This window comes from Rhinolophus hipposideros (assembly GCF_964194185.1).
Source record: "Rhinolophus hipposideros genome assembly, chromosome: 5".
NCBI classification, from domain to species: Eukaryota; Metazoa; Chordata; class Mammalia; order Chiroptera; family Rhinolophidae; genus Rhinolophus; species Rhinolophus hipposideros.
Genome location: NC_138051.1, coordinates 97,831,734 through 97,848,572, shown reverse-complemented (window position 1 = coordinate 97,848,572; position 16,839 = coordinate 97,831,734). Strand labels below are relative to the sequence as shown.

The following is a 16,839-nucleotide window of genomic DNA, read 5'->3' as shown; positions in this document are numbered from 1 at the left end:
CTAGAACCTTCTGTCACGCCCTGAATTTCCCTCATGCCTCAATTCCCAGCAACAACTGATCTGCCTTCTGTCTCTGTAGTTTTACTGATTTAGACTTTTTATAATTCATTTTGTTCTTTTTCATTTTCCAGGAAGACAAGTCCTTCTTGAAAAACCATGATCTTTCTGTCCGTGCAACAATGGCCATCAAGTTGCGCTTAGGTGAAAAAGAGATTCTGGAAAAAGCCGTGAAGAGTGCAGCTGCAAACCGGGAATACTACCGCAAGCAAATGGAGGAGGGGGCTCCACTCCCCAAGTACGAGGAGAGTAACCCAGGGCTGCTGGAAGGCGGCGTGGTGGACTCCAGGCTGCCCCTGGTCCTGAGGAACCTGGAGGAGGAGGCTGGCGTGCAGGAGGCCCTCACCCTGGTGGAGGCCGTCAGCCGGGCCAAGGCTGTGGAAAACGGGCTCGTAAACGGCGAAAACTCTGTGCCCAACGGGACCAGGTTAGAAAAGGAAGGTTTAAATCAAGAGCAAAGTAAAAGAGCGACCGAAGATGCCAAAGAACCTTCAGACAGCACTGAGGAAGTTAAAGGGTAGCTCTGGGGATGCACTGTCTGCTGGGGAATTCAGCTTCGCACCAGTCCATGGACCGTCCATTTACATTGCTGTGTTTCCGGTTCACGTTTTTGGTTTTGTTTTTCTGCAGAGAGAAAAATATGTTTTTGCTGCTTTATATAAAAATAATTTTTTTAAGTTATTTAAAAAAGATCTAGCTTCCCTTTTTAATTAAGATTGCCATCTTGCTTTTCGGCAAAGCAAACAAGTTAGCAAACCATGACAGCAAGGGGGACGAGAGGTGGCTTGGAAGATTTTGCAGACCCATTGTGGGCAAATGTATTTTCTTCCTGGGGAAGAATCCGGCTCCTCTGTCAGCTGTGCTTTTGTGGGCCTGTCAGCTTGACAACCAGAATTAAAGCCTGCTCTGCCTCCTGCCAACAGGACTGGGTGGCGGAGCTCTGGGTGTTTGTGTGCCGGTGGGGCAGTTGCACAGCAGAGAACAGGCTTGAGGTTTGGAAACTTAAGAGTCTGGGCAAAAAAAAAATTTTCCTACAACTATCACACCCCAGTACCAAAAGCAAAGTAAGGTGGCAACCTTATTTTTAATAGTTTTAAACGTTCATGATAATCCTAATTATATAAACACACACACACACACACACACGCACATATCTAGTGATTTCTAAAGATTTGTTTACTTTTGTGTTTTGTTTTACTGTATTAAGAACTTGCCCTTTCTTCTTGAATCAAAGTAGGACATGCATCATCTTCCTAATTTTAACTGTTGGCTCTGATTTTAAAGTGATGCATTTGATTTCCAGCTTCGGAGACGGACAGTTTGCAAACCCACTGGCCATAGCTCTCCAGCCAGATTCAGAGTGAGGTGGCTCCTGGCTCTTCCGGTTTTCAGAATAAGCCAGAGATTTTCAGAGCTACACTTTTGAGTAAAAGGCCTTATTAAAATGAGAACATGATTAATGCTTTTGTCTGTTCCTTTCCTTTGGCGTGGGACAGGACCTTTGCACCGAGCTTTCATGCAGACCGTCTTACTAATCCTCCCGGCAGGTTTGGAACCTCACCAGAGCTGTGCTAGTGCTGGCTGGGCTTTCAGAGAGGAATGAAAGAAAGACCCGCGGTCACCCCTCACCAGCCCTACAGGGAACCTGGTGGCAGCAGAAACACACAAAAAAGACCACTTAAGTTTGGGGGGAAGTAAAGGCTTGGCATGGTGTTCTTGTGGAGGGGGGTATCATCCATCCCCATAAAGCCACCAGTGTTCAGGTTATGGATTACCGGTCTCTCTTCTTTACCCCTTTTTACATCGAGTCTGATGTTTTACTAAGCAGATCACTCACTTTGAAAATGCTGTGTGAATGATTCGCCTGGCTGTTGGGGTGGACATTGCCACACCCAGGTCGTCTGAGGATGGTCTCAGTGTTTCTCGTTGGAGAAGACAGCTGTCCTGAGAACACCTGTCTTCTGGGGCTCAGCAGGTCAGGTTTACCTGCCACATCGGACATGATTGGGCAGGTTTCATCCTTATGGGAGGTGTGCATGAACTCACTGAGAAGAGGACTTTTGGGGCTGCCATCTCTCTTGTCTGCTTGGTACCCAAGGTGCCTCACTAAAACTAGGAAATAGTCTCTGAAGCATCTTCGTTAATTCCCAAAAGGCAAGAGCACTGTGGTACTCAAGGAGTTTCCTACTCTGGTTGTAGAAGTCCCAGAGACTAGAACTTTCATGACTAACTTGTCTGTAGATGTATTTTCTCATTGGATTAAAAGTTGTCAAATCTAATACTGAGTTTTTCCTTTAAAAAAAAAAATCATCACACAATTTAGCGATAAAATAGCGTCATGAGATGGGATAGTTTCTGGAATGTTCCCTGGAGGAGAGCTGAGTTTGATGGAGCTGGAAGAGCACTGGACTGGCGTCGGGATTCCAGCCCGAGTCATCACAGCACCACCAACGATGGCTGTTGGGGCGCTCGGGCCTCCGTTTCCTCATTTACTTGTAAGATGAAAGAATGGTACTAAATTATCAAATGTCCCTGCTTAACAATCTGGAGGCTGTTCTGTCCATGAATTCCCCATCAGCAGCATTTGTTTGTTAAGGTCATTGGATCAGAAAATGATTATGTCAGGCTCCTAATTGAGGGACATAACATTGGTGCTCATAAGAACAGGACTTTCTGATGTCGGAAGACAAGAGTATCTATTGAACAGCATTATTTCCTCAGTTGGGTAGAGTGGCCCTAGAGAGACTGTGAGGGTGGCGAGACCACAGCAAGCATTAGTCACCCCCTCAGCCCTGCTTCGTCTCGGCAGGTGGGGTGCTGCTGTACAGACACTTGGAGCCACAACTTCAGCGTTTGAAAATGGAGGAGAAGTGATGAAATTGGCATTGAAGAACCCTCATTGCCATCTGTCATGAAAATAGACCTTTCTCTCAAATCATTTTAAAGTTTACTTTCTCTTAATGCTTTTGCACACGAGGCTTTTCAGACTGGTCATTGGAAAAGTGCCAGCTTCTGCTTCTGTTTCCTTAGCTCTGTGTGTTATTTGTGTAAACAGTTAGCAATTAGATTTCACCAGCCTAGAAAAACCACTCAGTTCTTCCACGCAGCCTGGCAATTGATGGGTGATTCCTCTCATAGTTTCTAGAACAGGCTCACTACAAGATATATTTATTTTATTTTTTTTTGAGATGGCGTGAGACATTAAAAATATTTTCAGGTTCCCAATACACATGGTTATGCTAAATTAAACCTTCGTTTAAAAATGAGGGAATTTTCTGTAAGTCATCACTGTATTTATTTTTTTGGTGGTTAATATGTACACGTTGGAGTGAAAGATGAAAAAAAGACAATCCAAAGAAAGTACTTATGACTTGAGCTCAAAACTAGAATAGCACCGACTAAAGAAAATCCAGTTTCATAGTGGTGGTTGATTTGGGGGGTGAGTTTCAGAGAGACCAGATCTTAAAGTGTTCGCTGTAACCATGGCTACAGTGAGATGCTTTTTATGTGATGTATTGTGCCATGCTCATATTGATCTGGCAAAATGAATGTGTTTAATAGGGTATAGCTGATAACCTGACCCAAGAATTTTGCTCGCTTTTATTTAAATGTCAATTTCAGGTAGGTATAGAGTAGAATCCAATCACCTCATTAAGGGTGACTGGATGATTTTAATCGGCAGCACCTTATATAATATAATCCTGAAGTCCTACGTGTACATTGAATTTGAGTTATTCGAATTGTATTTAAATGTACTGGTGAATTTGTTACTTACATGAAGCCGCTGTGCTTGGGCTGTAGGAAGGAGGTCGCAGGGATTTAATTCCTGACGTCCTATATTTGAACTGCTGCATGAAGGAGGAACGGAGCTACTCAGAATGTCAGGAGGCAGCTCTCAGCCCCTGTGAGGGAACACTCTTAACGACACCAGCCGATTGGTGGGAGGGCTCTACTCACTGTTGGGACATGGACAGGCCGCCGGCCGTCAACGGTCGACTGATGTGCAGAGGGTATTGTAAATGTCCGGTGTGTTTTGATTTTGTTAGTCATTTTACACAGTGGCTGAGTGCACGTTCGGAACACCCGCCTTCTTCTTCCCTGGCCGCGGAACCAAGGGATGGACAGCCTTTGAATGTTTGCGTATCCTCCTTTAGGTTCCTTGTGCTTCCTTCCTCTAGAGGGGACCGAGAGGACCAAATGAGATCACAGATAAAAGCTTCTGGCACTAGTGCCTGCTGTGTGCTCAGCATTCAGTAAATGTTAGTTATTACTATTTTCTCAGTCTGAGCCACTCCCAGGAGGCAGACAGTGTTAGTAGGACTGGGGGCAGCAAAATTATGCCTGCTCTGCAGGCAGCAGCTCGCATCTGTGCACTGAAGCAGGAACTTCAGGCCCAGACTTAGCAACAGTTGTGTTGTTGGTGCAGTGCCAGGTTCTGTGGGGACCTCAAAGATTCCTAAGAAACCTTTGCTGCCCTAGAGGTGGTGAGTCAACCATTTGAACAAATAACCGTAACCCGGGCAGAGCGTTCACGAGCAGTGCACCCTGGGCTGTGGTGCTGAAGGGAGAAAGGACCGACCAGCGGATGTGGCAGCTGGGCATCCAGGGGTTTCTCTGTGAGCAGTGGAAAGGGGGCAGCAATGGCCAGGAAGGTCAGGCTCCTAGAGAGATCCTGCAGGAGACAGCCCTGAGCAGCACCGAGCCGGTGGGTACCACAGAGGAGAGCCCCTGGGGAGGTTTACCTAATTATTACAGGAACCAGTAGCTTCTTTACGTAGAAAATGTAGCCATTGCCAGCTCCTTTGAACACAAATGCCACCATTGGCATTTCCCCTAGAAACGAGATTAAAAGGCAGAGAAGCCGGTGTTTGTGGACTTCATAGCACGACCTGTGGAGCTGGGGACGGAAGCTCAGATTGTGACCCTCATACCAGCTCTGACTCCTAGTCTGTGTGAACTGTCTTAACGGCCTCCAACTCCTGTGGGCCACTTCCCTGGGCATGGCCTCGGGCGTGTGTGTGTGTCATACATGTATACGCAGAGATACGTGTGTATGTGTACATAGACACTAGTGTGTGTGTGTACTATGTGTGTATGTAATACTCATTGTTTCAGGCACCAGAGACGTTCCTCGGCATGCTTTAGGCCAAGCTCTACAGCAGCTGTGCTGAGCGGATGTTGGTGGCGGGGAGGCTGTTCCCCCACAGGCTCGTCTGAATGGCATCTAGTGCGTGCTCGGAAAAGGGTTCCCTCTTGATGGACCGGTCACAGCAGTGGGAGACACCCCCTCCTGGACCTGTGAATGCGCTCCTCTGGAGAAATCCCAGGTTGATTAAAATCTCGCTCCTTCCCTCTGTCTCTGTTCTCGCTTTCCTGTTTCTGCTTGTTCTAGGAGAAAAAGATCAGATTGTGGTGGAACCTCAAAGCACCCTCTTCCACCTCAACAGCATGTGCTTCAAGGAGCTACTGTTGGGCTCACAAGGTCTGCTTAAATCCCCCAAAAGCAGCTGGAGCGCATCCCGGAAAGGCTGCCCTGGGTGTCCACATGCCGCTGAGGAGGTTTGTCCCGTGCCCATTTCCTGCCTTTCTGCAAAGTGTGTCCCAGCTGCTCCCATCCTCATCTCTCCACCTGTTTTATTCACGCAGACTTGCTTTTCTGACAGAGAACTAATGAACAATTTCTCCCTCCAGTGTAGACAACTGGTAGGACTCCGCAATACTTTGAGAGTATTAGCATTTGAGTCGACAATCAGGATTGGAGCCCAGAGAAGAAACTGCTCATCCAAAAAACAGGGACTCCGAAATCAGGCAGAGCTGAAGTAGAATCCTGACCCACTGCTTTCTCCACCATGGTTTGTGACCTACAGCAAGTTTCTTAATGCACAGGGCCTGGGTTTTCTTATCTGCAAAATGGAATTACCATGTAAGATCGCTGGGAGGTGTAGCTGCAACAATATGTGTAAGTCCAGTACCTACTTCAGTCTACATTAAATGGACATTTAAGGAGGAAATGAGAGGATCCAGCCTCAGTGATAGGCCACGTCTGGGCACAGAAGCTTGTCCTGTTTCTCCTTCATCCCTGTGACAAGTTTTGTTGTTTACTGCCCAAACCGGCTTTGGCTGAAGCAGCTAGGATCTCTTCCATGAAAATTTCAGTGTCTGGAAATCCAAATGAACAAATATACCTCCCTGAAACAAATATAAAACGACTCCCGCAGGCATCCAATACTTCTCCAGGCTATCTCTAAGGAAGCCAGAATTTCCAGTGGCAATTAAATTGCATGATTGGATACAGGGAAATTTTTATAATTGCTCACAGGTAGCAATTTATTAGGATAGATGTTCCTCATGACATGTGTCAAAAAGGTCAAAGTTTATACTTCCTTGAACATTAACCTAATCTTTGAAACTCTAAAAGTTACACTTTTTGGTCATTAATTTTTTTTTACAAGCAGAGATTTTGACAATTAACCCAGTTAATAAAGGTCAAATTTCAATTTTTTTCCAATTTCTGGGGCAGTTAACTTATTCCTTTTTGAAAATGGGAAGATAGAGGATGATGAATAGTTATTAAATGAATACAAGGATGTCGCTGTGCTGTCAGGGTGATGATTATAAAAAGCTGATACTGGAAGAATAGAATTGCTGTGTATCTGATGGGAGGGAAAGCAGATTACAAGCCTAGGAAATAGAAAAATTAAGCCCAAATAATGTGTGCAGTTAGTAGGATAATATGAGTATATGCGCTTGTTAAATCATCTCAGGATTCTATTCATTCAATTATGTAGACTTCAGGCTTCAACTATTGAATCTGCACATTTTAAAATAAGTGATTTCTGCAAACTTGCAACAAAGTACAACGGTGAGTTAGGAGTCAAAGAACCCCCCCGCCCCACTAGGCTGCCTCCTGAGTCCACAGACAACAGGCAAACAGCAACAAAGCAGCTAAGTCTCCGTGACCAGAAGCCAAGGGCACCGCTGAGTGGTGGGGGCGACGCACAGCACCACCCGGAACAGCCCCCATATGGACATTGGCGGGTGCTGATGAGGAGAGTTTTATCATCTATTCACGGCGGGAGCAACGGTAGAGAAACCCCACCAAGCCTCGCTCTGCCGTCCAAACAAGACAAGCCAAACCTCCCTTCCCACCCCCCTCAAAACCAAAGCCACGTGGCCTCCCTCCAGCCCTGGGTTCCTGCTCCCGCAGGCCTTTGTGGGAGTCCTGCCGGCCCCCCCAGTCGCCCTGCTTTGCTGGTGGTGGGGCCCGATGGGATGAACCGCCAGCCGGGACGCTGCCCTCTCGCCCTGAGAGCAGGGACCTTTTCAGACCGAGCCAAGAACCTGGTCCGACAGGTGGGTTTTTGTTTGCGTGGGGTATGTTTGGGGTTTGTTGTTGCTGCTGCTGTGTCGTATAAATCAAGGCTTCTCAGTACAGATGTGCTCGACGTGAAGGAACCAACATACAAAAACCACGTTTCCGTCGCATCTATGTATCCAAGAAATACCAGCGTTGCGCTAGGACCCAGCACCCCTCGCCTCCGCCTCCCTGTGGCTGGGATGTCCTCCCCACCCGGCCTCTCTGCGCTCACACTGCGGCGCAGCCTCGCCATCCCGCCGCGCGTGGTGTGGTGGCCTGTCGTTGCCTACCATCCCGTGGGCTGCAGTTCACTTTGCGGTTGACGTCCTGTGCACCCGCTGTTCCTTGCACACAGTAGGTGCCCAGAAAATGGCGAAGAAAAGTGCAAGCTATTTAGCTCCACAAGAAGTCTTGAAACAGTGGACAATAACAGAGTCTTAAAAAATACACAATTTGGGAAATTGTTAGAATGGTGACTTTGGCTGTAATGCTTTACTCCCAACAATTCCACCAATGTTACGCCTGTGAACAGACAGGACGCATGCCTTCCTTGATGGGTAGAAAACTACAGGGGGATTACCTACTTTTAAGGAGGATAAATCACTTTCCCAAAGATTTGTAATCGGGAGACAAAAATATGAGCAAGTTTACAGCACTCCGGTTAGTAGGGTGCCCCCAGGAGCTCACATTGCAGGCAGTGGGTGCCACCTGCAAGAAGGGCCACGGAAAGGAGGGGGAGACACAGGAGAGCCCAGCAGCGTCTGCCATCCAGAAAGGTCCCTGCAGGCTGCAGACCTGTGTGAAATCAGCGCACCTGATGCCTTGAGCCCTTTATGGGGCTTGGTGGTCAAGCAGGCTGCCGTGTGTTAGCCAGGAAGCTGCAGAAAGGTGACTTTGGCCTTGCATTTTTCTTCCTTCTTACCTCCACCACTCATAGGGGACCTGCCTCCATAGTTTGCAAGATGCCGCCCTCCTGGCTTCCTCCTCTTTCCCATCCCCCTCCCTGCATCCCTCCTCTTCCCTCCCGCTTCGCAGCCTCCTCCCTCCCCATCTCCAATGCCACTCTTTGCTACTCCTTCTCTCCTCTCCCTATGTCATAATAGATTGTATCAGAGATATTTTTGCATCTACAATTTTTTCAGCATTTATGGGGGGGCTAGACTCCCCCAAGTGGATGGGATCAGGACTAGTCTGGGTACATCAGAGGGACGCGTGCCAGCATAGGGGTGCCCAGAGGAGGTGGCCTCGGAGCCTGGCCCCAGCACACAGGAAAAGTCTTCCCTAGGCAAAGGGAGGCAGGTGGTGCCAGGCTGGCCTGGGGCTGGGCTGGTGCCACGGGCAGAGGAGCCCCCTCAGAGAGGACCAAGGCCTCACAGAGCCTCCCATGTCAGGCAAAAGAAGTGTGGCTCTTTTCCTCTAGAGAGGGGCTCTCTGAATTTTGGGGAGATATTTGTAGGGCCCTACACAGTGCACTGGGGGGACCAGGCTGGAGTGAGGAGCCACTCAGGTATGGGGAGGCGAGGGGCCCCAGCCACCCAACAGCACCGGGAGGAAGGGCAGATCTGAGAGAGGTGCCTCTGGAGGAGAGGTGAGCCAGGACCACATGGCCACAGCTTGGGGACTGGAAATGCCATTACCCAAAATGGCTCTGAGGATGGGGAGCAGGTTTTCTGGGGAAGAAACAAGCCTCCCACCCTCTCCTGCTGCAAAGCTAACAGGCTGCGTGACAAGTGTGAGTCTGCAGGAAGGTGGGTTCAGTTCAGCTCTTGCAGTACTTGGCAGGGATATTTACCTGGACTCCGTTTCCCCATCTGTACAATGGGAGAGCAAAGAACATGGCAGAGCACCCACACTGAACCTAATGGCTTAGATGACCCCTTTGTGTGTGCATGGGAGGGGCACAGAACACGTGCAGTTGAACTTCACCATGAAACAAATCGATGTCTTCATGAGGTATGGGTGTCTAGCTCGACTTCAGCAAATCTACCCAAACCTAAAGTGTTCGGGGGGCCACTTGTGTGAGTCCCTTTGTGACCCTTCCCAGGCCCACAAGGAACGGGCTTGTCTTCTATTTCCAGCAGAGCCTCCACTCCCCTGCAGCTCCCGCACCCCTTGGGGTTCACATTAAAGGACTGCTCTTGGGACAGGGAAAAGGCCCTGAGTGTCTCCACGAGGTTTCTCAGGCCCTTCACATGCCCTTCACATACCCCCCCCCCCCCGCCCACCAATAAACTAAACAAACCAGGACACGGGGGATCTCTAAATGGAACAAAAGCCCAAACAATGAACCAAACCATATTACAAAAGATTGGAAGCTGCTCAAAAGTTCATAAATAGGACAGGGATTGAATAAGATTCTAGATGGATGACATCACCACCTGGAAGGGATAGGGAAGGAAAGAACTAACCCAAGGCATTTGGGACAGGAATGACTTGACTAGATTCTGCGAGGCCACAGGAGAAAGAACTGCACACAGGTGCTGTTGTGTAGTCAGTGAGTATGTTTCCCACAGCAGTTCTGAAACTACCTTCTCCAGCCATGAGGATCGAACAAACAAGTCAATTGTAATGTAGATCACAAGAGCTGGGCTTCTCACTGTTGGAGGAAAAAGTTCCGAATCAGGAAAACGGGAAGGCTAACACAAACCCTGTGGCCTTGAATGAGAAGCCCAGGGGGCACTGGACCGCATGGCAGACACGCGTCCTGGGTGTGGGGGCATGTGGCTCAGCACACAGCACGTGTGTTTGCCGGCTCTACCCGTGGGAGGGTCTGAAGCAATGGTGCCCCAGTGTCAATGAGCACACCTCGACCCCAAACTTGGTTTCTAAGCACCATCCTCCAGGACAGGCTCGGCGGAGGAAGAGACTCGTCACAGGAGGAGCTCATGGCATCTTGTGGCATCAGAAACTCAGGAAGTGCTGAAAGTGGACGCGGGCTTTTCGGGAGGACACAGGAGCCAACAGGAAGAGGCTCCCAATGGCCAAACGGGAACACTTTGTGCAACAAAAATGAGTAATGGTGGTATCGGATTATAACATGGGATAAAATAAATCTTTACGAGCCCATGTGATCTAAATCAATAAATACAGAGAAGGCACGTTTCTTCCCTACAGTCGAATTCCTGTAATTAATGTAAAAGGAAAGACGAACACAGAAAGTCACCCTTTGGCAAACATTGTAGTGTAACATTTTTCGGACAAGGTCCACTGACGGAGGCTCACGATGGGGACAAAAGCTTGAAAAACACAATTCACACGGTCGCCAAGTATCTCCCTCGAGATATTTATGAATTACAAAGGAAAGAGAGGAACTTGACAGTGGAAAAGCCTGGTAGATGCGCCCTTGACCAACTGATCAAGGTCAACATCCCCAGGGATAAGACGCGGCCACCATGGATCCCCGACAGGAAGCACTGAGCAGGACACAGCATCGTCTCTGCGGGATTCTTGCCCAAAATGCACAGCCTCGGCCCAATCCTGATGAAACGTCAGACAAACCCAGTTGAGGGACGTTCTACACAGTGACTGATCAGCACACGTCGGCAGTGCCAGGGCATGAAGGCCACGGGAAGATCGGGGACGGTTACGCACTGGAGCAGACGAAGGAGCCCTGGGCACTACAGCAACGTGGGTGGGGCCAGGGATGGGGTCCTGGAGCGGAAAACGGTCAGTAGTGGAAACCCGGCGGCTTCCGAATAAGGTCTGTGGTGTCGTCAGTAGTATTGTAGGTTGTTCAGCTCCGGGGTCTGCTAAGTGCACTGCGGTCCCCAACATGCGCACTTGCGGGGAAGCTGGGTGAGCGGTAGATGGAAAATTGTACTATTTTTACAACTTTTCTGTAAGCCTAAAATTAATTAAACAAACAAACCCCGTGTCCTGGCTGACAATGCCTGGGTGTGAACCCTGCCCTGCCACATACCACAGCGTGTCAGGGTCCCAGTCCTGCCCACGGGGACAGAGTCTCAATGAAAGAGTCCACAGAAAACTCCAAGGACAGTGCCAAGGGCCTGGGGCTGCAGGAAGCCAGCTCTGCGGCTGCACAGAGAGATTTAAACATTTGTTTTAATTTCTTTTTGAAAAGTACAGCAAGAACTACACACAAATCTGTAGCAGCACAAAAGGGTCCAAGGGGTGCCTTTTTGTTTTTCAGATGAGATGCAGAGACACTGGTGGGCCACACAGAGGAAAAAGGATGGGGTTTTCAGGCAATTTTAATTAATTAATTAGTTAATTAATTTGAATTTTTATAAGAGTTTATTTGAGCCAAACTGATGACATATGCTGGAGAGCAAGATCTCAAATTGTCCTTATCAAGGCAAGTTTTAAAGCTCAGCTGATAGCTACATGTTGGTGTTCATCTCCAGGGCAGGGGGTACCCGGCCAGCGGGGCATGGGGTGTCACCAAGCCACCGCACAGATGGGTCCTCCTGGGCCCCAGCTCCGCCTTCCCACTGGCCTGGAAGGCCCTGGAATGATCTTCCTGCCACCCCCTGCCTGCTCACCGCCCACCTGGTGAAGCCCCCTCTACCATAGCCTCCCCAACCCGAGCTCCTGAGCCCTCCCTGGCTGGGCTGAGCGTGCTCCCCACTATTGTCAGGACCTGGGTGTTGCATGGATGCTTGTTTACGGTGTCCCTCTGGGGTCGCCCGAGTCCCCTCCATGACTGGCAGAGGCGAAAGGAGGAAATAATGGAATAAATTGCCAAGTGCTGTTCCATGTTCTGGGTGCTTACCACGAGCCTCGCAGCCCCCTCGGAGGCTTCAGTGCTGTCTCCCCTGACAGCCGACGAAACCGAAGCTGGCTGAGGTTAGTGTATGTGTGTGTGTATGCATGTGTGATCGTGTGTGTGTACGCACATGTATTATGTAAAGGTGTGTGCACGGGTATATAAACGTGTGCAGTGTGACCGGGACCCAGCAGGCTGGCTGCAGAGCCTGTGCCCTCAATCCCACAACGACACCAAGCTGTGGATTACTGCCTTTCTCCAGACAAGGAACTGGACCCAGAGAAGCCTGTGACCCACCCAGGGAACAGCCAGGGGAAGGCCAAGCGGGGCTTCCCCTTAAGCGGCCTGCACTCAGCGAAGCAGCCTCTAGAGGCTTAGGAGCGGCCCTTCTGGCCTCAAACCGAAATGACCAAAAAGCATGTCACAATGACAACCGAGATCCTTTTCCTGCAGGGCCACCTCCTCAGAATCGGTGGGTCCTTCCTGCTGCCTCTCCAGTGGGCCATCTCAGTGCGCTTTCAATCATTTGTTTCTATGTCTGCCTCCGCCATTCAACTGTGAGTGCCTCAAGGTCAGAGACTCGTCAGATTCAGCTTTGCGACGTCGGTAATATATCTGAACGCTGGGTAACATCGCCCAGTGCCAGCCTGGAGCACGTTCGTTCATTTCTCCACCCAGGAGACATAAAGGCATCCTGGACCTTATGCGGTGTCCCTGAGGCCTCACGACTGGAAACCACTTGTTATCTCTCCACCAGATTACAGGGACCTCCCCACCCCCGCCCTGTGCCCTTCCAATCTCCACACCAGGGGGAAGGTCGATTTAGTACCCCGTTTTCTAGAGGAGGAAAACTGAGGCCCACTGAGGTCAAACTCCTTCTCTCCCATTTCTGGGAAGATGAAGCTGTGACTTGACCCATTCCCTTTCCACGACATTGTCACCATTGTGGAGAACTTCTTCCAGGGCTGAGCGTTTCCTGTGTCTGCCTCGAAAATTCTACCGTGAGGATGAAACTTCTCACCTCTCTTTTCTCTTATTTAAAAACAAACGAAGCTATTTTTCACCACCCCCGCGTCGCATCCAGCCATATTAAAATACTCCTTTCCTTCACACTATTTTCTGCCATCTATTTATCTTGCAAAAAGAAGTCATAATTCTAAAGAAGCTTATTCTCCATTACAGTAAAGAGCCTCAGTGTTGATCAGTCTGAGTGAGTCCACGTGACTGAAATTTATGGTGTGCACAGAAAGCTGGGACCAGTGAAGGTCCCAAGCAACAGCATAGATGAATGTTCCCGAAAACAAACAGACCTATAGAGCACCAACTGGCCGTCAGCTGGGCATTTCTTGGCTTTCAGGGAGCAGCTCAGCAGAGTGAGTGCTGGTGGGAGGCTTGTCTATGGAGGGACCCCTCCCACCAGCGTGACTTGTATCCCATCTGACCTCCAGCACAGCCCCGGGGGTGCAGGGCTCTGTCCATTTTATGGATGAGGAAACTGAGGCTCAGAGAGATGAGCTGGGACTACAATGTAGGAGTCAGGCTCCTGCCAAGCCCGGGGCCAGGTACATCCATTTCCCAGCTTGGGAGCTCCTGCACTGGGCAGAGCGGGGAGGTGGTCCTGGGTCTTTGAGGAGATCCCACTCCGGAGGGAGAATCCTACAGCAAACCAGTAAAGAGGTAAGATGGTTCCTGAGGGTGACAAGTACTAAAAGGGAAAGAGAGTCAGTAGGGAATGAGTGGCTGGGGAGGGAAGGCCGTTTACCTGCAATAGTCCAGGAAGGCCTCTCAGGGGAGGTGACATGAGAGCTGAGCTGTGACCCACAAGGAGCTGTGGCAAGTTCCCCGGGGTGGGATGGAGCCTTCGGGGGGAGGTTTAAGGGCAAGACCATCATGGTCGAGGCCAAATGAGCAAGTGGGCCAGGGCGCCAAGATGAATCGGGTTTCTGCAGCCAGGTTTCTGCCGAGCCTCTGGGTGGGTGGTGTGGAAGCCATTTACTGGGATGAGGAGGACACAGAGCGGGGAGGAGGGGCCAGGAGACCTGCTGGATGAGTGTCAGAGGTACAGCTGCAGACAGAAATGTGGGAATGTGGGAAAGGCCCCCGAGCGTTGATGGCGTGAGTTCCTGAGACATCCAGGTAAAGGCCCTGTCCTAGTTTTGCAGCATTAGGTCCAAAACAGTTCTTGGACCAGCCTGCATTAGCGTGGAGCTGCCGAGGGTGACAGACAGATGTGGAGAGGCTGGCGTCTGAGTGCCTTGTGTCCTGCTCTGCAGTCTCGTGGGTGGAGAGGAGCACAGGCTCCAGCAGGGGGCCCCGCCTGCGTCCAGCCCAGGCTTCTGTGTGGGCAGGGTTCCGCTATGCTGGCTTTGGGGAGGAGCTCATGAGTTTCTGCAGGTCCACTGGGACCCTCACTCACTCAGAAAGTATCAGCTGCAACTGTGTACCATCCAGGGGCCTAGGAACTGGCACCTCTGGCCTGGTCTGCTTGTATCCTAACCGTCTTCGTCTAAGCCCGTTACCAATGTGTTAGGTCTCTGAATGTTAGAGACCCTGACTTCATGTTAGGTCCCTGAATGTTAGGTCTCAGAGACCTTGACTTACACACAGAGCCATGTCTGCAAGAAAACAACAAAATGTCTGTTGGCCTGCGCCTGCAGACAGAGCCGAACTGGCGAGAACAGAAAATGCCACAAAACAGCTACTGGCTAGCAGGCAGTCAACATTTTCTGTTCAAACAATGCTACCCTGTCAGCACAGCCCCTACAAAACCCTCCTCATCCTCTCCTTCAGGGCTGCAAGTCTCCTTCAGGCGTGCAGCCCGGACTGCAGCGGTCTTTGCTCAGTCCGATACACTTTTCTCTCTTACAATAAAAACTGTCTTAGCTTGCCTGACCACGCGTGTTCCTTTACCGGCTGACCTATCACAGTGCTGTCAGCACGAGGACCGTGCAGGGAGGCACAGGCGGTCTGGACGGGATCCCGCTGCTGCAAGTGTGGTGGAGAAGAGGGTCCAGGACTTGGGGGCACCTTCACGGAGATGTAAATGGGTGGGAGCACGGGGCTGAGACGGAGGAGGAATGCCAGCAGGGCGCCACAGGCAGGACGAGAGAGCATCCCAGGATGTGTCGTCAGCCGTGGGGACCCAGGGGGCCGTCCTGTCAGGTAAGTGACCACTGGGTTTGCCTATGGGGAACTTATAAGGTGGGGGAGGGGCAGAGTGTGGGCCCAGCTCCGGGAATGGGGTCGCTTTGGGGATGACAAATACAGCAGACTCTCCTTAGGGGCCCAGGGAGCAGAGTGGACATCTGGGAAAGATCAAAAGGGGGGAGATGTGGTTCTGGGGGGAGGGAGAGCTGGCACTTGAAAAGATGCTCTGGGCGAGCGAGCAGGGATGTGAAGTGAAGCTGCTCGTGCGATGCCGCTCTGTTCTCCAGCCACCGTCCTCGCAGGCGTGAACAGGGAGTTTAATGCACTTGGCAAGACCCCTGCTGAGGTTTGGAGGAACGGGGTGTAATGTGGGGCTTGGGGCTCTCCCCTGAGGAGGCAGGGGAGCGATTTTGAGGGGCTGAGAAACAGGCGAGGTCTGGAGGCCCCATAACTGCAAGGGAATGGTGCTGGAGGCGGGCAGTGAGACCACAGGAAGCGAGGCCATGTCGCTGAAAAGCTGAGGGTGAGAACTCATCCCCAACGTGGCTGTAGGGTCCCTGGAGGGGCAGAGAGCTGTGTTCCAAGCAGAGTGCACTCTTTGTTCAGCAAAGACGTCTGTCGTGGATGGCTTGGCCAGCTGAAGCTTGCTGGCCCGGGGTCCCCTGGAACGAAGCCCTCTCCTTGCTGGGAGACCAAATGCTGCAACAGAGCTGGCAAGCCCAGCTGTACTGAAAACACTCAGTAATGGTTGGTAATGACCAACCAGAACGGAAGAGCAAGCTCCCCTGAAAGGTCATTTACCCGAGAGAAGAAAATGATTTCTTTCTCGGAGGCTGTCATCTTTTGCTTTAATTAATAGCAACCGGGTACACACTTAGCAGTGGCTTGAAGTGTTCGAGTGGACTTCCTGTGACTTTTTAATAAAAAAATAAAAAGTAAATCCTTGTGGGCTCCCTGAGGTATCCCTCAGAGCCTCCTGGGCTGCAGGGAGCCTCCGTGGCAGACAGGCTGGCCCAGCCAGTGGCCGAGCGAGGACTGGGTCTCGCTCTGAGGACAGACTGTGGCAGTATGGACCCTCCTGCCTGTGTCCTTGTGATTAGATTCTGGTTCTGCGTCTTTCTCAGGCACACGACAGAAGTGATGCCGTGTTCCACTCCCTGCATCCCATCAGGTGATACAGATTTCACTTTGTCCCATAGCTAGGGCGCTTGACTTTGTTCATTTCATTATGGTAAATTCTGCCAGATTTGTAACTGTAGAGTCACTCTTTTCCCTTTGTCATTAACAACATACGCAGGCATGTGTGTGTGCATGTGTGTTGGGGAAGGTGTTACCTTGTGTGTGTGTGACATGTAAATATCCCATTCCCCATCTAGTTCGATTATTATTATTATTTACCATTATTTATTTGATATTGCAGTTGTCCCTGATTCGGCCAGTGGGTTAACCTTTCAAGCTGGCCCTGGTGTCCTCATTGTTCTCCGAACCAACCTTCTTCACCTCTCTCTGCCCCAGCCCTGGATCAATGGCTCAACCACTTCTCCCAGGAGCC

The 16,839-nt window shown here is 50.4% G+C and overlaps 1 protein-coding gene across 2 annotated transcripts in view; it reads left to right on the top strand.

Moving 5' to 3' along the window:
* Positions 1-1,517, top strand: part of SETD3 (SET domain containing 3, actin N3(tau)-histidine methyltransferase) — a 60,595-nt gene extending 59,078 nt beyond the window's left edge. For both annotated transcript variants that reach the window (XM_081047683.1, XM_081047684.1), the window contains one exon: positions 132-1,517. In XM_081047683.1, the coding sequence (XP_080903809.1) occupies positions 132-578 (447 nt within the window). In that variant the 3' untranslated portion in view covers positions 579-1,517. The remainder of the gene's footprint in view (positions 1-131) is intronic.
* The last annotated feature ends 15,322 nt before the right edge of the window (positions 1,518-16,839 follow it).